Source organism: Coptis chinensis, chromosome 1 (genome assembly GCF_015680905.1).
Source record: "Coptis chinensis isolate HL-2020 chromosome 1, ASM1568090v1, whole genome shotgun sequence".
NCBI lineage: Eukaryota > Viridiplantae > Streptophyta > Magnoliopsida > Ranunculales > Ranunculaceae > Coptis > Coptis chinensis.
The window spans coordinates 32,448,526-32,473,873 of record NC_141456.1 but is presented as its reverse complement, the minus strand read 5'-3'; the positions used below and the strand labels follow the sequence as shown (position 1 = coordinate 32,473,873).

The 25,348-nt window shown below is 37.4% G+C and overlaps 2 protein-coding genes and 2 long non-coding RNA genes across 4 annotated transcripts; all 4 read right to left on the bottom strand.

The window, feature by feature from the left end:
* Positions 1-7,225: 7,225 nt before the first annotated feature.
* Positions 7,226-7,820, bottom strand: LOC147523519 (uncharacterized). The gene is made up of 2 exons (XR_015196532.1): positions 7,705-7,820; positions 7,226-7,600 (listed from the first exon to the last, which is right to left on the bottom strand). It is a non-coding gene; the product is annotated as an uncharacterized LOC147523519 (long non-coding RNA).
* Positions 7,821-11,427: 3,607 nt separating this feature from the next.
* Positions 11,428-11,964, bottom strand: LOC147523518 (uncharacterized). Its single transcript, XR_015196529.1, has 3 exons — positions 11,786-11,964; positions 11,626-11,703; positions 11,428-11,442 (listed from the first exon to the last, which is right to left on the bottom strand). It is a non-coding gene; the product is annotated as an uncharacterized LOC147523518 (long non-coding RNA).
* A 425-nt stretch (positions 11,965-12,389) lies between these two features.
* On the bottom strand, positions 12,390-13,205 carry LOC147523517 (uncharacterized). The gene is made up of 2 exons (XM_086562394.1): positions 12,952-13,205; positions 12,390-12,875 (listed from the first exon to the last, which is right to left on the bottom strand). Exons 1-2 carry the CDS (start codon positions 12,997-12,999, stop codon positions 12,390-12,392), a joined length of 534 nt encoding a protein of 177 aa, XP_086418520.1. The 5' UTR covers positions 13,000-13,205.
* A 1,187-nt stretch (positions 13,206-14,392) lies between these two features.
* LOC147523516 (uncharacterized) lies at positions 14,393-17,818 on the bottom strand. Its single transcript, XM_086571354.1, has 4 exons — positions 15,726-17,818; positions 15,335-15,628; positions 15,149-15,245; positions 14,393-15,068 (listed from the first exon to the last, which is right to left on the bottom strand). The coding sequence occupies exons 1-4, from the start codon at positions 17,816-17,818 to the stop codon at positions 14,475-14,477; spliced, it is 3,078 nt and encodes a 1,025-aa protein (XP_086427480.1). The 3' UTR covers positions 14,393-14,474.
* Between the last annotated feature and the right edge of the window lie 7,530 nt (positions 17,819-25,348).

Below are 25,348 nucleotides of genomic sequence, written 5' to 3'. Positions count from 1 at the left end.
ATGTGGAATAGTAGCTAGAGGTGCAATGAGTGGTATACTAGATAGGCGTGCTTGTTGACGTTGCCGTGTAATTACGTTAGGTGTTTTTGTTCGACCAGACCTTAATCTCCTACAAGGTTAAGACCAAACTTAACTAAACACGACAACCTCCAAACAATCCTGATATTCTAGTATAAACCTCTAACAGAAGATGCGAGGTGTGGAAGAAAGGAATTCCTGATTGCGTCCTTGCTTCGCTTATGAATATCGTCTTCTTTACGCGTGTTCAGTGTATATAACAAGTTAGAACACTGAAAAACTTGAAAAATCGAAGATCGAAACAAACCTGTGGAAATCTAGAAAAATCACCGAGGGCGCAGTGCGCCACACTTTGGGCGCAGCAGTGCCAGGTGTAAACTTCGAAGTTCTGTTGTTTTGAGCGCAGTGCGCTCCTCTTTGCTGGTCGCTCTAACTTCCAAGAACTTTAGCGCAGGTCGCTCCCTCCTCGGGGCACAAAAGCTCCATGCAATTTTTGTGAGGAAGTTTAATGCTGAAAAAGACAACCACAGTTAGAATCAAACAAGGGTGGGTGGGTGATATGGGACTTTAAGAAGAGTACTTATACTACGAAAACAATGCGAAAGTGAAACTAAGATGGCTGTGGCGCCATTTGATAAACATAAAAAGAATAGTTTATAAGAGCCCAAAACTGTAGTTTTAACCCCTTAATAATCATACTTTTAGACCAATTATGTGAGTAATAAATAAGAGTTACCACTGATTACGTGTTTTTTTATGTATTTCAGATAGTAAAGTCAATTATGTGTAGAAATGTGCTACTTTGGCGAGATAAAGGAGCAAGGATTGGCTGCTAAGAAGTTCTGTGATAAAGGCCAAGATTCAAGGAGACAAAGCCTTTCTAAAGCACGGTAAAAGCTAAGAAGTCAAAGTCAACGCGGCGTAAACAAAGACACAAAGTCGTGAAACTTTCAAGGTCAGATCTTTGGACTCAGACCTCGGAATTGGGTCTACCTTATGTCAAAACGACCGGCACAGGAAAAGCTTTCTAATGGTCTAAGTCTTGACCCAATCAGAGGAGCAAAAGTGGACGAAAAGTATGTTGAAGCCAAATCCAACTGAAGAGCCCTTTTTGGACTGAAAGAATTGGGTTTTGGGCCTGATTCTCTGGCCCAAAACATGGCTCCAAGCCCATGCACGATTTTGGATCTGAAACATATAAAAACAAAAGTTTAGCTCTTTGTTAATGGTAGCTAATTAGACCTAAACTATAGATAATTCTAGATCTAGTTTTAATGGTTTTTAATTAAGTTTAGTTTCAATGCAATTCTTGTTTTAGATTAAACTCTTAAATCATTGTTCTTCATCAATTAGATAAATAAAATAGTAGATTCTTGTTCATTTCGATTTTGTCATTTATAATTGTTTAGATCTAAATTCCTTTATTACTTGTTATTCATTCCCCAGTTATTACCTAAGATTTCAATTATTGTTTAGACAAATTGCATAAAGATAGAATTTTTATATGATGTCTAGTTTTAATTCAATGGGAAATGATAGTTGTATGAATCAAGGCTAAACTTCCATTAGAGGGGTTGAAGAAGCCTTGATCTTTGTTAAACTTAGAAATCGTCGTGATAGTTATTCCACTCTAGAAACGATTAATTCACCATGAGAATGAGTTTAATCGCTCACATGCTAGTTATGAATTGGTTGAAATGCCATGTATAATTAGGGATTAGAATTACTATTTTGATATGCGAAGCATTCAATTTGGATCACGACGAGTCTTTGTTAGTAGGATTAAGTCGAGCTAAGGTGGATTCAATTCCCTTTAATTCTTTATCTAGATTAAAACCTTTAGCATTCTATCATTTCGTTATTCGTAACTTGTTAATTGAATTCACCTCGTAGTATAGAATTCCCTCGTAAAATCTCTCACTAGACTTATGATTGATTAGTTGACACGAAACCATCGCATGCTAAAGAACTAGGAGTGGAACGAACTTCCTACTCCACTATATCTTAATTTGATAGAGAGTAGAAAACTTTGATAAATTAGATACACGAAAATAGTTCTAGTTTTACTAGCGTTTAGAGTTCTCGCGAGCTTTAGTCATTGGTAAAACTACTCTTTTTACGTTTATCAAATGGCACCGCTGCCATCTTAGTTCCCTTTAGCATTGGTTTCATAGTATAATTAGTCATTTTTAAGTCCCATTAAACCCACCCACCCTTGTTTGATTCATACTGTGGTTGTCCATTTCAGCATTGAAAAGTTCCTCGAAAAATTACGGAGCGCTGCTTCAACCGAGCGTGAATCATGCTTCAAACGTCTAGAACCCTGAGCGCGACCCGCGCTTATACACTATAACTTGAAGTTACACGGAGCGCACCTGCGCCCAAACAGAGTGCACCTGCGCCCTCTGCTGAAATTGCAAGATTTCCTCAGGTTTGTTTCAAACTTTCCATTTCTTCAAGTTTTCAGTGTTCTAACTTGTTATACACACTGATCACGCGTAAACAAGACGCTATTCATAAGCAAAGCAAGGAGGCATTCAGGTACTCTTTTCTTCCACACCTCGCATCTCCAATTAGAGGTTTATACTAGTATATCAAGATTGTTTGGAGTGTTGTCGTGTTTAGACTTAGACTTGCATGAGATTAAGGTCTGGCCGGAGAAAAACACCGAACGTAATTAACCGTCAACGTCAACAAACACGTCTATCTAGTATACTAATCACTACACCTCTAGCTACTATTCCACACACCACACCTGACATAATGGCTGAAGAAAGAGAGACTCCTCTCTCTGACTTTTACAAAGCCTTGAGCGATAGCCCTAAATTTTGCATCGTTCTAGCAGACCCAGTGGGGGATTTTCGAATCCCCCCAAACATATTTGATTTATTACCCATTTTTCATGGTTTAGACCATGAAAAACCTTATCAGCATATGCATAGGATTGAACAAGTCCTTACAACATTCCACCATCCTACGGTTGGTGCGGAACAAATTAAACTGAGGTTATTTCCCTTAACCTTAGCCGATAAGGCGGCGTCTTGGTTAACTGCCCAAGCGCCTAATTCTGTGGACTCGTGGGCCAAACTTGTTCAGCTGTTTATGGAACATTTTTACCCACCCTTAAAGACGGATGAGATGCTTTCCAAGATTCATTTCTTTCGACAAAATCCTCATGAATCATTTTCAGAGGCTTGGAATCGTTTCACCGATCTCCTTATAGATTGTCCACATCATAACCTAGCGAAAGACACGTTAGTTCGTGCCTTTTTCAAAGGACTTCTACACCACCATTAAGAAGTCCTTGACATAATGAATGAGGGTAGTTTCCTAAGTAAAGGAGACTCGGAGGCTTACAAATTTTTAGAAGATCAAACTAAGCGCAATAATAATTGGGGGGGGGGGGGGTAGTGATGATATCCCCCGCTCTGCTAGTTCTTCTTCAACAGTTAAGGACGCCGGTATGTTTGAGATGAAACCCGATCCATAACTTAAAAATTTAATTGAATCTCTGACTAAAAAGGTAGAGACTATTTCTGTTCAACAAAAGCCTATCCCCGTCATGAATGTCAACTCCAACCCATGTAATTTCTGTTTGAGTCCTGAGCACCCTGACTCCTATTGTCATCTCTCCTATGAACAACAACAATTAGAGCAAGATAATGTTTGCTCCATTAATAGTTATCCTATTCCTAATGCCCCATGGAGACAAAATCCCAACTTTAGTTGGCGAAACAATCAACAAGTTACACCTCCAAGGTTTAATAACCAAAATGTTAGGCAAGCAAACAATTATAACCAAGCTCCACCTAGACAAGAACAAGGTCAGGGGAATTATAATAATTATAACAACCAAGCACAACCACGACAAGGTCAAGCACAAGGTCAGGGTAATTATAATAGTTATAATACCAATAGAGGTATCGTTCCGGTTAACAATAATAACTATCACAACCCGCCCATAAATAATCAACGTGAGATAGTTCCAGTCGCACCACCTGTGACTACTACACCTACACAACCGGATCGTATCGATGCCTTTATACAGGTTACCCAACAACTTTTCCAATCAATGACTCAATCAAACCAACAGATCTTACAATCCATAAATCAGGGCATACAACAAGCACCCCCAAAGAAAAGCCCAACCAAAAGGCGTGTTTCCAGGCCAAGCGATATCAAACCCTAAAACAGCAAACACAACCTTTGAGGTAAACGGTAATACTAGTACGGAAACTACAACCGTAGGTGAGCTAAATGCCATCACCACTCTCCATTCTGATAAATTGGTTGATAACAACGTAACTATGTCTATAGTTACCCCACCAGTAGTCCATACACCGGATATCGAACTCGATACCGAAATAGAAACTGAAGAGCCTACCTCTGTAGAGGTACCAGTTAAACCACAACCTAAGAAACAGATACCCAAGGTTAGACATCCAGTTGAGCCATACGCTAAATATAGAGAGAAACCACCGTTTCCCCAGAAATTAGCCATGATAACCAGGGATATAAACTTTGAGGAGATTAGGAACATTTTCAAAAAGCTAACGATAAACCTTCCTTTTCTCGAATCAATTAAAAAGCTACCTAACCACGTTAAGTTTTTTAAGGAGTTGTGCACTACTAGGCGTAAGACCAACATGCCTAAAGACGCCTTTCTAACTGAACAGTTCCCAACTTTATCAGAAAATAATGGAATTGTTAAGTACAAGGACCCTAGTCGTCCTACTGTAAAATGCACCTTAGGAGATTCCCACACGACGACCGCTTTATTAGACCTGGGGGCGAGTGTTAACTTACTCCTGTTTTATTTGTATAAACAAATAGGTCTACAGGAAATGCAACCTACAACTATGACGTTGCAGTTAGCGGACAGGTCTATAAAGTATCCTAAGGGTGTAGTGGAAAACGTGCTTGTTAAGGTTCAGGATTTCTACTATCCTGCAGATTTTTGTTATCCTCGATACAGAAGTCGCTAACGACTCTGTACCGATCATCTTAGGGCATCCCTTCTTGGCAACTGCCAACGCGCTTATAAATTGCCGCGATGGTAAGATGTCCTCATCTTTTGGCCATCTTTCTGTTGAGGTAAATGTTTTTAAAATGATGAAACAGTTACCAGATTCGTCTATAGATGGGGAGGTTAGCATGATTGAGAGCTTAGCTCAAGATTATTTTAGCAACACGTTTCCCAAAAACCATATGTATAAATTCCTTTCTTTTAGAACTTCAGATTTTGTAAATGACTCCTACTTAGAGGAAGTCAACACCATCCTTGAGTCCACACCAATTGTAGACCCTTCGGTTGCTCCTTATACTGAGTATGAAGACTTGCTACCTAAGCAAGTATTCATTACGCAATATGAGGACCCTGACGAAACATCTATTGACTTTCCTTCCACCACGGTGCTTAAACCTCTTCCCCCAGAGTTAAAATATATTCAACTTGATCCGGATGGTAGTCATCCGGTAATTATATCTTCTCTCTTATCTAAGGATGAAGAGACACGTTTAATCAGGGTGATTAGGGAACATCGGTATGCGATTGGTTGGTCCCTAGCCGACATTAAGGGAATTTACCCTAATGTTTGCACTCATCGTATCCATTTGGAGGATAACGCGAAGACTTCTCGCGAACCTCGGCCGCTTGAACCCCCGCCATGAAAGAGGTGGTTAGGGAAGAAGTCTTTACGATTACTTTCGATGGGTATCATATACCCAATCTCCGATAGCGAATGGGTAAGTCCCATTCATGTAGTTCCTAAGAAATCGGGGGTTACCATGGTACGTAACGCTAAGGGTGACTATGTTTTCACACAAGGTCCTATGAAATGGAGAATCTGCATTGATTACAGACGTTTAAATGCTATGACACGAAAGGATCACTTTCCTTTACCTTTTATAGATCAGATGCTCGAACGTCTAGGTGGTCATGTTTTTATTGTTTTCTGGATGGCTACTCTCGCTATTTTCAGACTATTATTGATATTGATGACCAAGAAAAGACTACATTCACCTGTCCCTTTGGAACGTATGCCTATAAACGAATGCCTTTTGGCCTTTGTAATGCTCCCCGGTAGCTTCCAAATGTATGCTTCATATATTTAGTGACATGGTAGAAGTCTTTATGGAAGTTTTCATGGATGATTTTTCTATCTATGGAGACTCCTTCACAGATTGCTTGTCTAACCTGTCTAAGGTTTTGACACGGTGTGAAGAAAAGAGCCTCGTTTTAAATTGGGAAAAGTGTCATTTCATGGTGAAAAAGGGCATAGTACTAGGTCACATTGTATCTAGTGATGGCATCGTTGTAGATACGGCCAAACTAGATAAGATAGCGACTCTACCTATATCACGGACTGTCCATGATATTAGAGCCTTTCTAGGCCATGCAGGTTTTTATAGGCGCTTTATTAAAGATTTCTCGAAAATAGCTAGGCCTTTAACTAATCTGCTTTTAAAGGATGCCATCTTTGATTTTAATTTTAACCGTAGCGTGCTTTTGAAACTTTAAAAGTCATGCTAACCTCTGCACCAATTATACAACCTCCCGATTGGTCTAAACCTTCGAACTCATGTGTGATGCTAGTGATTATGCGGTTGGTCTTTGTCTTGGGGACGTAAACTAGATAATAAGTCCATCTGTTATTTATTATGCTAGTAAAACCTTAAATGATGCTCAACGGAATTATACAACTACTGAAAAAGAATTCTTAACTGTCATTTATGCTTTAGATAAGTTTCGTCCTTATTTGGTTGGTTCTAAAACTTTAGTTTACACGCACTACACCATAACAGGCTATTTGCAACGGCAAAAAACCGTTGCGAATAATTTTTGCAACGCTTTTTAAGCGTTGCAAATAGGGCGTCGGTAAAGTGTTGGAAATATTTGTAACGGTTTTTTGCCGTTGCAAACCAAATTTTCCAACGGTTATTAACCGTTGCAAAGTGACAATTACTAACGGTTAAAAAGCGTTGCAAACCAAATTTTCCAACGGTTATTAACCGTTGCAGAGTGACAATTACTAACGGTTAAAAAGCGTTGCAAACCAAATTTTGCAACGGTTATTAACCGTTGCAGAGTGACAATTAGTAACGGTTAAAAAGCGTTGCGTAGTTTGATTTGTAACGATTATTGATGATGCTTTAATTTTTTTTGCTTTGCAACGGTTTAAAACCGTTAGTAATGTGTTGATATTGTAAAAAAAATTAGTTTTATTTTTTTTCTTGCCCTAAATTTGAACCTCCTGGTTTCATATAGAAACAAAGAAAATTACCAATGCTTTTGCAAATAGGACGAAAGGAATTAACCAAAACAGGAGCATTTGTATTATGGTTTGATGACTAAATCTCAAAAGATAGTGAAAGAGATAAAAGAAACTACCTCATCTATACAGCAACCAAATAAAAAATACAATTCTATACTCCCAAGCAAAGTTTTGTACATCCTGACAACTTCAGCTCCCTATCAAAGATCACAACAATAATCCACAATCCTTAAATTGCCAAATGAAGTCATAGTGCAACATGAAGATGAACAAGAGCTGCGAGAAGAAAAACAAACCTTCTCATATACCTGTAGTCAGAAAATAAGAAACCTTTTAGGCCTCGTATAACTTTTTTAGTAAGGAAATACACAATGGAACTATATGTATATATAGGAGGGATAAAGAGTAAGACTCATAGTCACTGTATGGTCCATAATAGACCCATATGAGGAGTCATAGCCAATCATGGAGTTGCACAACATCAGCCAACACATTTCAATACATCAGAATCGACAGCACACAATCACTTCAGATTAATAGTAAAATCACGAAAGAGAACAACAACTAAGCAACATACCTAAAATGCTGATTTTCACTAATACCCAATAGAAAAGCAATCAGAAGGTCCTATTGCTCGTGAAATCACTTACAAAGAATTTCCTGCATCAAGTCGGCAACCTCGGCAAATAAGGCCCCGAGATTCCTTGATCTTCGCCAGTTTTTTCAATGCGATCGTGCACGCTCGATTCAACATAAATCTACACGAGGAGAAACAAAAATGTCCAACACAACTCATTAGTAACCTTCCAAGAGAAATTACTTGTTAAAAGAGAAAATAGCTTTGCAATTTATTAATTCACGCTTTACCTTCCCAGCCAGATATTAATCGCTTAGCGTTTTGATTAATTCTACACGAGCTTCAATATCAGCGTGTCATCTATATATTGCATAGCTTGCTAGACCATAGCAAGAATGTTCACTGTTTAACACCAAATAACAACATGGAACTAGATTTGAGATTTATATTATATTAAATCAATCAAAAAAAAAAAAAAATACCTTTAAAAGTTTGGCCTCTTCGTTTGGACAATATGAGGATTTGTTCATTAAGAGTTTTCCAAGCACGCGTGCTCCGAAGAGTTGAATGATGATATCAATGACAGCTTTTTAGTAGCGAAACATTCTCAACAAGTCTACTTTGTTTCTCTACATTCAATAAAGATTCAATTTGTGCATCCAAATTATCCCTCCTTCCCCGCACGCAAAAAGAAACAATAGTAAAAAATGAGAAAGCCAAATCTAGAAATAAATTGAGATCTATAACGAACAAACTTACCATTGAATCGAAAAGTTTGAAAAGTAGATTTGAGAGAGAATAAAACCCTAGCTGCTGATGACAAGAAAAAGGAACACTAATAAAGAGTTACGTGGGCTTTTCTTGTGGACCACGAAGGTAAGCCCAATTAATGGCCCAATGTTAGTTTTCCAACCGACTACGACCCTCCTCCTCATCGGCATCGTCGCCTTTGCTTAAAAGGCTCCAACTTTCCAACCCAACACATTGGCCTAAAATGTTATGTGTAAGGCACTAAATAAACTAAAGAGTAGCCAAAGACCAATAAAAACAACCACACCCATACATAAAAATAAAAATAATGAGATTGCTATAAATGGAAGGTAAAAACATATCTGGCGGTAGCCGACTTGCAAAATCCCAGGTTTCGTAATACATGTGGCGGCAATTACAGGCTGTACCTCTACTAACATAGATCGTAGAAATTATGTGTTAGTAGTTACTAACCTTGATATAAGAATGTGGTCGTACAGGATGAGCCATGGGACCAGAATCTTAGAAAATCACCAGCAAACATCAGCCTTTAGTGAGGGGGAAATTCTAAAACCCATGTCCAAAGCTATGGGTTTTACTATTACAGTAGAAATATTACTATATGAGTTTTAACTTTACATACTGAAAATAAATAAAAATCTGTCGCCCTCTTGGTACAGTTTAACACATTTCCAAAGCTATGTATTGGAATTTTTTTTGTTCCCATGCATTATGCAACAATGCAAGTTAATCTCAACACTAAATCGATCACTACACCTGCTATACAATGTTGTTCTATGTTTCATGTTTTCTTGCCATAGAATGCTTTTGACATTTGGATGATACAAACAATATATTTGATCGTATGATACTCTCTCTCTCTATTATACAACACTACACGAGCCAAGAACACGACAATGTATGAAACAAAATTTGAGTAAAATAATATAATAGAGATAAGTCAAGTCAAGGAGTTGGCCTTTTTGGTCATATATGCAACTCCATCTCGTGAAGAGAATAAAATGCAAGTATAAAATTGTAATATAAGTGAATTATTAGATAATGAGTACAATATATTAAACTAAAAAGAAAACATAGAGAAGAGTCAAAAGTTTTTTGCTTTATCTTTTAAAACCAACAAACAAAGCAAAATAACGATCTCCATAGAAAATCTTAAGAAAGAGAAAAAGAAGAAGGAAGAAAAGCAAAAGCTTCCATAAGAACCCTTTTATTCTACCAAAAAAATGGTGGGCGGGGTTTTGCAATTTTCATAGCTAAACTAACCCATCCATGCAAAAAGAAAAGCAGAAAAGCAGGCTTTCATTTCATGTGTGCCTATGTATATAGAAAAGACAATGTATAAAAATATTATAGAATGAGAAAGAAAGAGGAAAAGAAGATGGGATAGTGTTACCTTGAAGAGTTACTCCAAAGAGTAGTATTACTTGAAGAAGCATAATCCACTTCTTGGTTCATAGGCACATCCGACGACACCTTTTGATCCATAAACCGCCAAGATTCAGTCATTTACCCCCGTGGCGCCCTCCCGAGAAATCTTCTTCTCGGATCCATCGATTGGCCTAATGTCATAAATTTGAGGAGACATTTTGGTTATAACTCATGTGTTTGTATGTGGAACAAAGTTCTAAATGTTCGAGGACCACATTTGATTTTGTGAACACTGAACCATTGTTGTCCGCGGAGAACATTGTTTTGGTAGACACATTGTGATTTGGCAATGGAAATAGTAAAGAAATTAATGAGAGTTTGGGGTAAGGGAAGAAATGGATTTTATTTGTAAATGGTTACTTGAAAATTGGAATAAAGTTGAACTGCTAAAAAGAAAGGTATTGAACTGTGAAGTTTAAGCTATACAAATCACCCGAGGAAGTCTGCGGGTTTGTCGGTTGTCTTCACAGTCCTATACATCTGCAAAGGCAAAGAAATCAAGGACAATAAAGATAAAGAAGATGAAAAAAAGAGACCACAAAGAAAATTTTAAAAAAATAAACAAGCACTAGAAAGGAAATGTGTTTGTACAATTCATATACTAACTAATGTACCATTGTCAAAACGTGTGGATCGTCGGATGGATGTTAGGATATGCATGATATTGTAATGTATTTGTACCTTATGCTGGTATCAATGTTATCCACATTCCAAACCAAATTGAATTAAAAAAGAAAACAAAACAAAAAAATGAAAGATTTCTCGATGGCCTCCTTTTTCTAAATTTCTGAATTTCTTGTTTTGCTTCATTAATATTTACAAAACCGAAAAGTAAGAAAAACCTGTGGGAAATTGAGAACAAATGAAGCCTTGAAACGTCGAGCTATCCGCTTAACCGGGCGACTCCCCATGTAGGATGAAAATTCCTGTAAGTTGTGAAAGAGTTTTGTAGATTTAAAATCTCAAAAGGAAATCATCTAAGCATCCTTCTATCACTAATTGACGTAAGAAAGGAGGATGAGGGATTACTTGATCACGGAAGACAGTGAGGCCTTCCTTTAGGCTGAGCTGAAACCGATCACAACATGTCACTCTACAAAGAAGATGGAACGAAACTATTTACCAAGATTCAATGGATCTATACTTATTAAGTGCCACGAGGAATCCGTTAATATTGTAAGAAATCCATTTCGATTTCCATAAACGATGTCTCAGAAGTACCGATCACCTACCTACATTAGAACCACATATAAGTCATGTGGCAACAAAACATGAGAAGATTAGTAACTTATAGATATCTACCATGATAAGCGGTGAGGCTTCACAACCAAAGTATTTTTCAATGTCTTCACCGATCCACCGGCTTCTTCACCCCTGAAGTTTATACATGACTAAGTTAAGTTTAAAAACGTATGATGCCAATTCTAATACAGTGGAGAAAACAAGGCGTGGCTTGCCTAACTTGACAACATTGGTGAGTTAATCACAAAGCAATCCAAATGCAGTAACTAGAAATGCTATTCAATAGTAAATCATTCGGTCAACAAAGTGACTTACCGTGTCTAATGACATGAATTCCAATTGATTGCTCGAGCGTTCGAGCTTTGGAACCATTAGCATCATATTGGCTTAATCCTAGCATAAAAAAATCAAACATAAACATTAGTCCACAAGTATGAAACAAGATATTTATACAGACTAGGCAATGCCAACTTACCAGCAGAGTTGCTAAAAACAGCAACATTATCACCAAATACAGATTTACAAGAATCCAAGGACGATTCAAGAGGAGGCCAAAGCGCAAGCGAATAAGGCAACGTAAGTGTATTATCTTTATCAAAAACCACACCTTTAAACCCTCTTTTTTCTAACTCTACCCAATCAATCCACCTAATATCTTTCACGCGAAATATGAGGTACAAAGAAGATGATTGTCTTTAGTCATCACCGCCAATGCCGATCATATCCCTTCGAAGTTAAAACGTGCCTATTCTTACCATGACAAAGAACACTCATTCCAAAGTTCCACCATTCTCCCTCCTCCTTTATCCGGCTTGGGACCGGCAAATAAAAAGACTTTCATTACTTTGCAATCGGCGGAGTTAAAACGGGTTATCTTCAACCTGCAAAAAAACATAAAAACTTTCATAATATAACATTCGGACAATAAACATTCTTATAAACCATCATACCATCATAACAAGCTATAGTGCACAAATTAGTTATGTCATTCTTGCATCTTGCAAAAGGCTCTTACCATTACTTACAAAAACATACTCAAAAACCAAAATAGATGAAGTTTGCATATCCCACACAATAGATTACTCATACTGCAACCTTGATTCAAGCCAAATCAAAGGCCCCCCTTCAACAAAATCACTAAGGTCCGAGCAGCCAAATTGAGGTCCATCATAAATAGGAGCATTGGGAACCAAGACTTCCTCGATGTAGATCTTTTTCTCCCCTCTAAGGACGGTTCTGCCATGGCAAATATTAGGGGTGGTTGTCATAACATATCCCCTAGCAACCGGAACACCATCTCTACCTAATAGGGTAACCTTAAGAGGTGGACTCAACATTTCAGCAGGAGGGTTCACAGGCGGGTTCACAGGAGGGTTCGTAGGAGGGTTCACAGGAGGGTTCGCAGGAGGGTTCACAGGAGGGTTCATAGATTCAAACATATTCATTAAATTCTGTTGAGACGGACGGCGAACTGAGTTGGAGCCAACATCGGTTCCGGGTGTTGTATCCCCATGTGGCGGTTGACTATTCGACATTCCATTGTTGGTTACAAGCTTAAGCATATCCTGACAAAATGAATGACAAAACTAAGAATTATATATATGATGAAAACAATAAGTTTTTTATTTAAGGCAAACTCACCATCAACACACCCTCAACTCTAGCTATGGAGGACTTCATCTCACTCATTTCACCCTTAAATTCAGAATTTTATGAAGACCTTGCTTGTGCTAACATCACCTTCGCAATACTTGTACGCTTTAATTGCTTCTTAGAGAGGTTAGAGCTGATTCCACGAGTCCTACTCTTTTTGTCCGCTCCTAAGACTTCGGTCAATTCGTCATTATCAAAATCAAGATGAGTTGCACTGCCCTCTCCACTTGAAGTTGCACTTTTTCTTTCTTTTGAGCAGCCTCCACCAATTCCTATAGTGTTTTCCATGGAAATTAGTTCAAAACTAACAAGTTAGTACAAACTTAAGGTAAATCGGTCGAGAAAAAAATTGTCTATAATAACAAAGTAACGAACTAACGACCTGCACACTAGTTCGTTGCATCATTTACAAAGAGAAATACTATGTCAAAGACTTAACAAAATTATAGTTGGAACTCAAGTGAAATGCAAACTCACATAACGGGCTCGAAGCTCTCCAAAAACAGTTCCATTACGACGTTCATGTCCTGCTTTCCAGCTCTACCGTCCCTGTGTATCTTGTCGATTTTGTTTATTCTACATGTACATTGGTAAACAATTGTTAGCATATCATGATAAAAATTTAAAAGTTTATGGAAAGACACCTACCATTTTATGCAACGTGTTGGCATCATCCCTTAAGTGTATGTCGAGAATCATTCAATTTTATATTCTCACCATTCTTCTTCGTGATTCTTGCCATCACCTCGAAGTGTTCTCATATATTACAAACTATTCCCAATGATTTGGATCAATGCCGGTGGGCATCTTGGCGATTTGTTCTTCTAAGGTCTCAAACTTATTCAATATATCTTTTCTCAAGACCCATTTTCCATATCTAAACTTAGTAGAAAAGTTTTTTTTTCTGCATGTGAACGAGCTAGTGCTTGGTCGACATTTGTAACTTCAAATTCATTTGTAAAACACAAGTTATATAGTAATGTGAATGAAGCTAGAACTCAAAATGTCTAGAATGCATTAAAAAAAATCAGAGGTAAACCTTACCATTAAGGCATTCCAAACCTTATCCTTGAATTCAGAATGTACAAGCCTCCAATCGGTGTAACTAATCGGGATACTGAGCTCGAATGAGACTACCAAAGACGAGTATTCCATCCGAGGCATTATCACCAACGACAACACCATCAATATCAATCAATATAGGTAACTTCCTAACATTTTCTGATTCTTGCACGTCGCTGAAGGCTGAGATGGATGTGAAACCGAAGTAGAAGGTCGTGATGCATGTGAGGCGAACCGTAAGGTTGAGATGCACTAGGTCGTGGTTGACCTCGATACCATTTCAAATGAAATCCTAACATATATTGCAAAATAGTCTATTAGTAGTCCGTACTGAAAAATATAAATCATGAAAGGTAAGAAAGAAGAATAAATAAAAGCATATACACGATTCAATCCAAACAAAAGTATTTCATTACATTATCATAGTTTGGAAACTACAACAATTACAATCAGGTTAAGCACTTCATCAAAGACTTCAAATTAGGTTGGTCCTCAAGGGTAGATTGGAAAACAGTTGGTACATCTAGTGAGTCAACTCCACACGTCAATCGCCTCGGTGAATGGATGACTACCGACCAATTAGGATTTTTCAAGTCCTTCGAATAAAACACTTGACTAGCTTCGGAAGCGAGAATGACCGGCTCATCAAAATACTGATCAACACTTTTCATCTTATTAAGATTGACCAACACCAAATTAGAGTCTGGACAGAGCTTGCAGCCATTGGTCTTGTCTTCCACCTTCACCCAATTGCAATAAAAGACTACTTGTTGAAAGTTTGTATAGCCCAGCTCTAATATTTGTTCAATAACCCCATACCACTTCGTCGATGCATCTACTGGATTTTTGTCTTTCCTACTTGACGTAAACGAAGTGATTGCCTCCATGCAAACACCACTATCTTGTGTGACAACTGTTTCGTCATGCGACCTAGTAGAAAAGACAAAACCATTGATGCAATACTTTCTATACGTTTTAGCTTGCTGTAATGGTCCTTCAACTAATCGCCATAAGTCATTCTTGGTGTCGTTTGCAGCCAATAACTGTAAAAAGACGATAGTTAGAAAGCTAATATTACTAACTTCAGATTTCCTATTTAACTAATGGATGAATTAAACAATACCTTGTTATATAACCAGACAATGAAATCTGTTTGTATTTGCACTTCTGACTTTGCAACCCCTTTTCCTCTACCACGAGATTGTAAGGAACGGTATTCACTACAAATCGTTCATGCAATTACGCATGAGTATTTTCATGTAGAGTACTAGAGTAGGTTTAGAAACCAAATGTGTCAAAAAAAACACACCTGTAGTAATCATCAAGCTTTTCGACGTCTAGTCGAAACAGGACCCATCTACGTATTTGAATACATTGTTTAACACTTAGAGTCACAGTCTTACCATCGAGCAAAGGCCCTTCATCACTATACTCGCCATCTTCATCCAGAAAGGCTACACGCTTCGATTTATGATTTCCGTCCCGCGAATTGGGCATATACTCCATAGCATACCTAACTGACTCAGAAATAATATACGACTCTGCAATGGACCCTTCAACATATCGTTTATTGCTGGGAATATTTTTACACTCTTTCATCGCCCTATTAGAACAAGAAATTTAAGTATACACTTTCAATTTTTAAAATCCAATTATAGAAAAAGCTAGAGAAGATATTAAGGTAAAAGTAATTTACATACCGTTCAAATGGAAACATCCACCTTTGATGCACAGTTCCACAAAGTAGCGCTTCATCAGCCAAATGCACCATGAGGTGGATGCTGATATCAAAAAACGATGGTGGAAAATATTTTTCAAGCATGCACAATGCTTCTGCAACCATGTACTTGGCCTCTTGGATATGTTGCCGAACTAAGACTTTAGAGCACAACAAGTTGAAGAATAAGCTTATCTGATGAATAGCTCTTCGCAGATCACGATGTTTAGGAAAAGCATGTTGAAGCAATACAGGTAGCAAATAACACATAATGACATGATAGTCATGTGATTTCATTACGAGCAAACCAGGTGGATTTAAAGCGACAATGTTGCTCAGATTTGATGAGAAACCAGAAGGAAGCTTCAAGTCCTTCAAAATTTTGCAGAAGTTTAACTTCTCGTCTTTAGTTAAGACAAATGGAGCCTTCGGTTTTATTGGTTTCCCTGTGACTGGGTCTGATTGCATCCACTGACCACTATGAATTCGCATCTTCCTCATATCTTCTCGCGCACCTACTGTATCCTTTGACTTGTCTTTCTTGTCTAGGATGTAATTTAGTAGATGTTCCGCAATATTTTTCTCAGTATGCATCACATCAACAACATGTTGGGATTTATGAGTGGGCCAATAGGGCATATCCCAAAAAATAGACCTTTTATACCAAGCCTCTGTAACTTGAACATCTTCATCATCTACACTATCATCCAAATTCACATCAGATGTGCTTCTTTTGCTACCTGTTGGGATTTTACCCGGCTTATACTTGATATGACTCACCTGCTGCATAACTTTTTCTCCACTTAACCTTTGTGGAGCAATGTTCAACTCTTCAGTCTTAAGTCCCAAGTATTTGCCTGACCGAAACGGGTGACCCAACGGAAGAAAGGGGCGATAGTTTGTGTAAACAATCTTCTTTGCATGCTCAAGATATATCGATTGAGTGTTATCTGAACAAATCGGACATGCTTTGTAACCATGTGTTATGCAACCCGCTAAGTTTCCAAGAGCAGGAAAATCATGAATACCCCACACTAGCATAGCTCTCAAGGTAAAATGCTGTTTTTTATGCATGTCATAAGCCAGCACCCCTTCCTTCCACAACTGTTCCAACTCCTCATACAATGGCTGAAGAAAAACATCGATATCTTGACCCGGTGCCTTCCGCCCAGGTATCAGCAAACACATCATTTGGAACTCTGGCTTCATACATAAAGAAGGGGGGAGATTATAAGGTACCAAGTAAACAGGCCAACAACTGTAGCTAGTGGATTGTATTCCACGGGGATTGAAACCATCAGTTGCAATTCCAAGCCAAACATTATGCCCTTCCTGAGCAAAATCAGGCCAACTCTTTTTACATGTTTTCCACTGGATTGAGTCGATGGGATGTCGCATATGATCCCAAGAAGGTGTAGCTCGGCCGTGCCATGTCATTTCGTTCGCTATCCATGGGATAGTGTACAACCTCTTGAGCCTTGGAATCAAGGGAAAATGTCTCAAAACTTTATTCGGCTCTTTTGTTTCTTTCTTACCCATCTTTCCTTCTTTCACTTTGTATCTGGGTGCTTTACACTGACGACATTCCGTTAACTTAGCATCATCTTTCCAGTATAACATACAATTGTTCTCACATGCATGGATACTTGTGGCTTTCATTCCTAGATCTTTCAGCATTGCTTTCATTACAGGGTACTTTGATGGCAAAGTGATTCCTTCTGGGAACCATATCCTCAAAAGGGACAAAAGTGCAGACACACTAGTTCCCGACCAACCATATTTCTTCTTCAAGTTATGAAGGTCAACAATTGCCGAAAGTGTTGTAACGGGAGCCTCACATGAAGGGTATAGCTTTTGTTCTGCCATTTTCTTGTATTCGTTGTACCTCTTCCCCAAATCAGGTTCAAGAACAGGTGGTGGTTCAAAATCCCCCATATGATTTTCTTCATCCTCATTCAAATCACATGCAACTACTTCATGCACTCCATAAGAAGCATCAACAAAATTCCCCATCCCAAGCCCTTCAGCCTCAGTGTTTTCTTCTTCAATCACTGGCTCCACCACGGATCCGTACATGGGTTCTCACCATGTAAAACCCATACACGATAATTCTTATCCATCCCGCATACCCTCAAATGTCTAGAGATTGTATCAAACACAAAGCTTTTTCCATTTCAACATTCTCTACAAGGACAAGGACACGTGGTCGAGCCGCGGTTGTTCACAGTCGCAAATTGAATGAAATCAGCCACCCCTTGTTTGTACACATCTCCAAGTATGTCCAATTCATTCATCCACTCTTTCTGAATTGGCCGAGACATTCTGCAAAAATTAGACATGTGGGGGTTGAACAAGCACATTGTGTAATCTATCGATTTGATACAACATAATACACAATCAAACCTTGAATATAGACCGCAGTACTAAGGCTTTTGTGTAAGTCGTTGAATCCTAAACTTCGACTTCAACTACATCAAAAGTAAGCTCTAAGTCGGTCCAGTAGCGGCCTAGGTAACAAGCAAAGACTAGTATTCTCGAATTCTAGCTAAGTCTATGATATTAAAGGAATAGCTATAAATAGAATTAACAAAGAATATTAACAAAGAAAAATTGATTTAATCTACCGTAACATTGGGCTATACTACCACCTTAGGTGCACCGCCGTCAACCCTCAAATGGGCATATCTTTATCTAAGCAACCACATATACTTCATCATTGTTTCACCACTGAACATAAGAAAACTTCAAACAACAGCATCTATCAATACTCAGTTGACGTCAAATTGTGATACTTGCTCGGTTCTTATATAGAGTTGTTATTACGTGAACTGCTTTGTTACTACACAATTGAGTGAGGTCTTTGCATACGTTATTACGTGGACTCGATAAACCAACACCTCAACCTTTTCTAATTTTGTCTAAAATAGTTTCTATCTTAGCTAGTCCACAAAAAAAAAATTTGCATTGAGATTGATTGAGACAAACAATTGACACCTCTGATCATACACAATATTTACGTATCCCAACAACCGTTACAAGTCACTGTTGATTTAGATCCGAGATTCGTGTGTGCACCAAGATCTGTGTGTGCCGAGATCCATAACCAAACAATCCAACGACAACTAGTAATGGTTGCTGGAATTTGATCCCAGTAACCGGTTACTGTGTAGCCGGACTCAAAGGAAAATACTACATTCATCTACTGTGTGTTTAACAACTCAGTTCTTTGGCCTAGGGGAACAAAAAGTCCTTTAAAGAATTTTTGTAATCTATGGAGAAACCACTTCATCAAAAAAGGAATAATAATAATACATTCCAAAGTCAATTGAATTTTCTTTGACAAACTTTCAAAGTAGTTACATGGAAAAGAAAATAACGAATACGAGATTAAATTATGAAGTCAAATGGGATTCTCTTTTTACTAAACATTCAATATGAAATTGCACTGCTATTGTTATTATTATTTTTTCCGATGAAGAGAAATTGCACTACTAATTTCTCATTGTTTTCCACGTAATAGTTGTTTACATGTGTACTTCATTTCTTGTTCCACACGCAAAGAAGACCCCCTCACTCCAAATCTCTTTCATGTGACAGCCCAATATCGGCCCAAGGTTATATGAAACGGGTCGGGGTGTTGGTTTGGGCCTTGGTTTCCCACCCCAAGAGTTTTCTCAAGGGAGAATTAATTCACCTATTTTTCCAAGAGCTGTAATTTGCGGCTGAGCAAATCGAACAACGCCAGCCCTCAATTGTGCCAAAAGCCTTATCGCCGTGGTTCAAGTGTGATACTTGCTCGAGTCTTATATAGAGTGAAATATCGATTATAATATTCATTTAAGTGAGCAGACCACATTGTAATTCAAATAAAGCAATATAATGCCAACACCGACTGATCAAATCCTTTCTTCTTGGCGATTCTAGAAAAGTGAGCGTAAACCTAAGAGAGATCATCGAGAGAAGCCTAGCAAGTCAAAGGCATATACAGATTTCCTGCTAGTATTCTAAATAACATACTAGAATAAATGCCAACAAATCAAACCTAATCTACATATTCGAGCACCACGAGAGAAATTATCATATCAAAACCACAACTACATACTAAAAACTAAGCTTGCATATATGTATGAATCAAGTAGTTCTTGCTAATAGAGAGACTTCAATAAGAAACAGTAGAAGCTAGAAAGGATAAAGGAAAGAGAGAAATTTCAGAAGCTTTAAACTCACGCTTCTTCTAAATCAATAACTTTAATAGCAACATCTCTGTTAAGCTCCTTATCAAATCTGCAAATCCATTTAATGTAACAATGCATATTAAATCAACGTGTAGGAAACCAACAACTCAGGATTTATGTGAAAATCTTACTTCTCAAATGAATTGAATAAGATATATCCTAGACAGATGTAGCTTTTTGATATAGACTAAACAAAACTGCTTAAGTGCAAAAGAGCCGCCTAGGAGTATAGCAAATCGGGTCTCGTTGAACCAAACGGTAAGTATGAGAACCTCACATTATAATAGTTTTTTCAATCCATACAAATCTTATTAATACTTTTTCTCCAAAGATGTAACAAACTAGAAAGAAACTGAAAAATTATTACCTCAAACTGCAAGAAATGGATTGTGTCAAACGCGTTGCAAAAGAATTCACAAATTCACAAATTTACTTGCAAAAGAATTCGAAACTTTCGGAAAGAGTTCTGATTTCAAACGTTAGGGGATTAACTTTCATGATCACAAATTCACAACATGCTTTCGACACGGTCATAAGATAGATAATTGTAAATTGTGATTACAGCTAATGAAGAGAAAAGTTTGAGGAGAAAAGAGTGTATGGCTTAATTAGTTTTGGCCTTCTCTCACACTTGTTTATATAGGAAAAATAGTTGGTTATAAGTATGCAGCCTATTTAATGTCTCGGCTTAGACACTAACATATAATTAAGGTAGATATATAGCCAAATATAACATTTGCTACTTACTAAATATCATTGACGATTGTGGTATGGATCACCGCTAGCATTTACTCAACACTAATATCCGATATTATCATGTAAACGTAGTTTGGTTTCTTTAGTCAAGAATAAGTTAATGACCTAATAAATAAGATTTATACATTATATGATTGTAGTCCGTAGTAGTGCGAATATGTATTTTCCCCATATTTCCAGTGTACCAAAAAGTTTATTAAGAGTTGAAGAGTGTACAAGACTTAGAAACCTTACGTAATAATACAAGAAAAACTCTAATACTATGCTCAACCAACTATATGTGAAGTTATCAAACCTGAAGCGCTACACACTTCTAGAATCTAGCAAAAGCACCCCAAAGGTTTTTCATGCTTGCGATAATTTGGTCAAGATATGAGAAGTGCTTTTACTTTCTAGTTGTTGTTTCTTTCCAACCAGATTGGGCCAGGACACTGTATGAGGGAGCAATTCCACAAAACATACGGCCGAGTTTTGTCAATTTGTTACACATTCTTATTGTACTAGTTACATATTACGCTATTACCTGACTATCTGAGCATATTCATAAATATTTTCAGCTCTCTATTTTACATGAATGAATGAGTAATACGCTTGAGCAGGTGATGCCAAGCCCAGATAAAAGCAATAGCATCATGTTAAGTGAATGGTTGCTCATAGTTAGTGACAAATCCCAAACCAACTTTATGATCTTACAGCTTAATATGTTCATCGATAGGTGATTGAATTATAATGACCATTATTTATATATTTAAGTTTAAGGAGTCACTAGTCATGCTAATAACAAATGTGGGCGAAACACATGCTAATAACAAATAGTAAAATGGTTAAGCACATACCGCAGATGTCCCAGAGCTTTTTGTGCACGTGGCTCTGCCATAGATGCTTCAAAATCAATGTAGAAAAGGTAATCAAAGTACCCGTCATCATAAAGGATTCACTTAACCAACTTATAGGCTTTAAACCTGAACATAAAAGGAAGTTTCACCTCATCAAAACAATTGAAGAATAATTCTATTAAATGTTAAAAGACACGATAAAAATCTTTTAACATCTATAGTGTATAATCTTTTACTAGTGATATCTCCAAAGTTCCATCGAAAATTCAGACGTTAGATTTTATCATCCCTGAAAGTCATATCAAAGACATCATTTCCCATATATAAGGATGTTATGTAACTTTTGTGTTATGAATCATAGCGCATATTACTGTCTCTTCTTTCCTAACACTTTTTTACAAAACTTTGAGAGCCTCAGAGTAGACATTCTTGTGTACACTTTTGGATAAGAGATGAAATGTTTATGTTTATCAATGTGGGGCTATCTTTTATGTGATAGTCCATACGCTGGTGCTGACTGGGCAGGGTGTCCTTATGGAGTGGTTACTGATTCTTTTTTGGTTCAAAGAAGTATCAAGATCCTCTATAGAAGCAGAGATCTGTAGCCTACACTGCTGCAGAAATGACATGGCTAAGGACCTTGTTAAAAGTGTATCCGTCGATCCACCAATGCTTTAGGGTGACAACTTCGAAAGTGCTATGAAACTATCTCTAAACCCCGTGTTTCATGCGTGTCGTTGGAAATTTTAATGGTACGTTTGCCTACAACTAGGTCAAGCATCTATGTCCTCTCAGAAGACTCAGAGCCATTATGGTAAAAGAAACAACTCTATGACAATCAACCAAAGCAACGTGTCACCTATATAAAAGGCTTCCAATATATGAAAAACAGGAACAATATTATAGATGTCGGGTAAGAAATATAAGTTATTGTGATCGAAATGACATTTATAGGTTTAGATAACCTATCAAAATAAAAAATCACTTTAAACAAACAAATTCTTGACTTTCAAACATGCCATCCTCCTAGATGAAAACAAAGGAAAAAAGGACTATGAATGAAACCATCTCATATACTAACAAAGATGAGACCTTTAAACTAATTGTCATATCCTACCACCGTATTCAAACCTTCTTTTAAACGATGGAACACTATGTCGAAGTAATTAGCCAATTACATCAACAAAATGTAAGCAAGAAGTCATACATTTTAAGACCGAGAACACCAAACCCAAATACTGCGTAACTAAATTCTAGTGGCATCAACAAAGAACAAACCAAAGACACCCAACAGAGAAAAATAGATCAATTCAATATAAAAATAGTTCCTCTACTTAAAAACACAACTTTCCACTAATAAAACTAATACCCATCAATAATTAGTTATATTTCACGCAAAATTTTTCTTCATATTAACAGAAAGTAAATTAGCACAATGCCCACATCCAACTGTAACCACATTAAACAAACCGGTGCATGGAACACCGACCTGCAAAACAAATCAACATTTATTTTTTTTAAAAAAATCGACTACAAGAGGAAGAAGTAGACAAGATTAAAAATATAACCAAACATCCACTCAAAAACTCGATATTTGTAACAAAATTTATAACTGTTATGCACTACAGAAAACCTTGGTCTAATCTAATTGTAATGATGTAATATGACATGAAAAAAAAAGCTATATATTTCTCTGCTCTTACAAGGTCGCCGACTTTTTCTCGACACCACCAAAATCAAGATAATAAAGACATGAAAATGTGCAGAGAGAAAAGGGACTTGAGCAGAAACCCCCAAAGGCTAAAACCACAGTTCTTGAAAGTGGACAAGTTAAAAGAAGAGAGATGTTGAGAGATGATCAAGGAGTAGATCCGGTACTTTTCGATCCTTGAGATCGAATTTTAGATTCTTCATAAAAGGAGAAAGAGAGAGGGTTGGTAAAGGAGGAGATGCTATGATGAAAGGAAGCCCAACAGTAACAAAAGGAGATAAGCATTTTGTAGTGGTGACCAGCAATCTTCATGCATGCTCTACCCTTTGCAGTATCTGTCTCAATTTTTTTGTTATAGAAATCCTCCATACAGTGTTGAAATTGCAAAGCCCACTTGAGAATTCAAAATAAATTTCAAAAAAATAAAAAAATAAAAAAAAAAAAAAATAAAATGGAAACTATGCGAGAATGTTGGCGAGGAAAAGCATATAGTATGAAAAAGGAAAAAAATGAACAAAAATAGACGAAACTATAGACCTTTTCAATATAGGTGAGATTGATGGATGAGACTAGGGCAAGTCAAGGGATGTTGAAAAGCTCAAAATTGTATATTGGTGTGGAACCCTAAGACCTAGATCTTTGGTACAGGCTGGCTTACCAAAATGTTCTTCGAGATACTCCTTAGGGAATTAGTTTTGAGGGGATGATAATTTTAGGGATAAGAATCAAATTCCTGCCGGAATCAACAAACCCCAAAACAGAATTTAAATCTAGAGACCCACCAAATTTCTGAACAGTTGGAGAGAATAAAATTAAGCCGTCAGATAAATACTCTCGTGTTGAGATAATTTGAGATTAGAATCGATGGCCGATGGAAATCGAGGTGGTAGTTACGGTTTTGAGGGAGGTGAAGTATAGGGAGTGGGAGGATTTTAGAGAGCGAGGAGAGAAAGAAATTTTCGCTTTTAACTCAATGATATTTCGTTTTTTTTTTCGTTTTCGCTCTTTTCGAAATTTTCAAAATTTTAATTTGTAACACTTCTCCAACGCTTTTTAAGCGTTGGCAATTAATTCGAAATTCAACCAAATAAAAAGTACGCTTTACAATATTGCCAACGCTTATTTAGCGTTGGAAATTTACTAACGGTAAATAACCGTTGCAAATCAAAAAAGGTGCATGTTGCAAATATCCTATTATGGTGTAGTGACGGACCATGCAGCCCTTAGGTACCTTCTTGCAAAGAAGGATGCTAAGCAGAGATTAATCCGATGGATTCTTCTCCTGCAAGAGTTTACATTAGAAATAAAGGACAAAAGAGGGGTCGAAAACGTAGTTGCCGACCACTTATCTAGACTTACAAACGACGATGATAGTGATTCTGAGTCCATACCGGACTCTTTTCCTGATGAGCATCTGTATGCTATTTTTTCAGCACCTTGGTATGCTGACATTGTAAATTATTTAGCGACTAATGTTATTCCTTATAATTGGTCAAGAAATGAACGTAAGAAGTTCTTGGCCAGAGTTAAGTTATACTACTGGGATGAGCCCTACCTTTTTAAGTATTGTGCGGATCAGATTATTCATCGTTGTATTCCCCAGTGGGAATATAATGAAGTTCTATCATTCTGCCATGACAAAGAGTGTGATGGCCATTTTAGTGGAATGAAAACAGCCACTAAAGTTCTTCAATGTGGATTTTATTGGCCTACCCTTTTTAAGGATGCCCAAGTGCATTGCAAGACGTGTATTCGTTGCCAACAACTTGGGTGAATCATGAAGCGTAATATAATGCCATTAAACCCAATCATGATAGTAGAAATTTTTGACGTTTGGGGCATTGATTTCATGGGTCCCTTCCCTATTTCCCACGGTTTCATTTATATTCTAGTTGCCGTGGACTACGTGTCTAAATGGATAGAGGCCATGGCTTGCCGTAGCAATGACCATAAGACAGTTGTATTTTTTTATTAAGGAGTATATTTTTTGTCGTTTTGGCATTCCTAAAGCCATTATTAGTGATGGTGGAACACATTTTTGCAACAGAGTTGTTGCATCTCTAGTGAA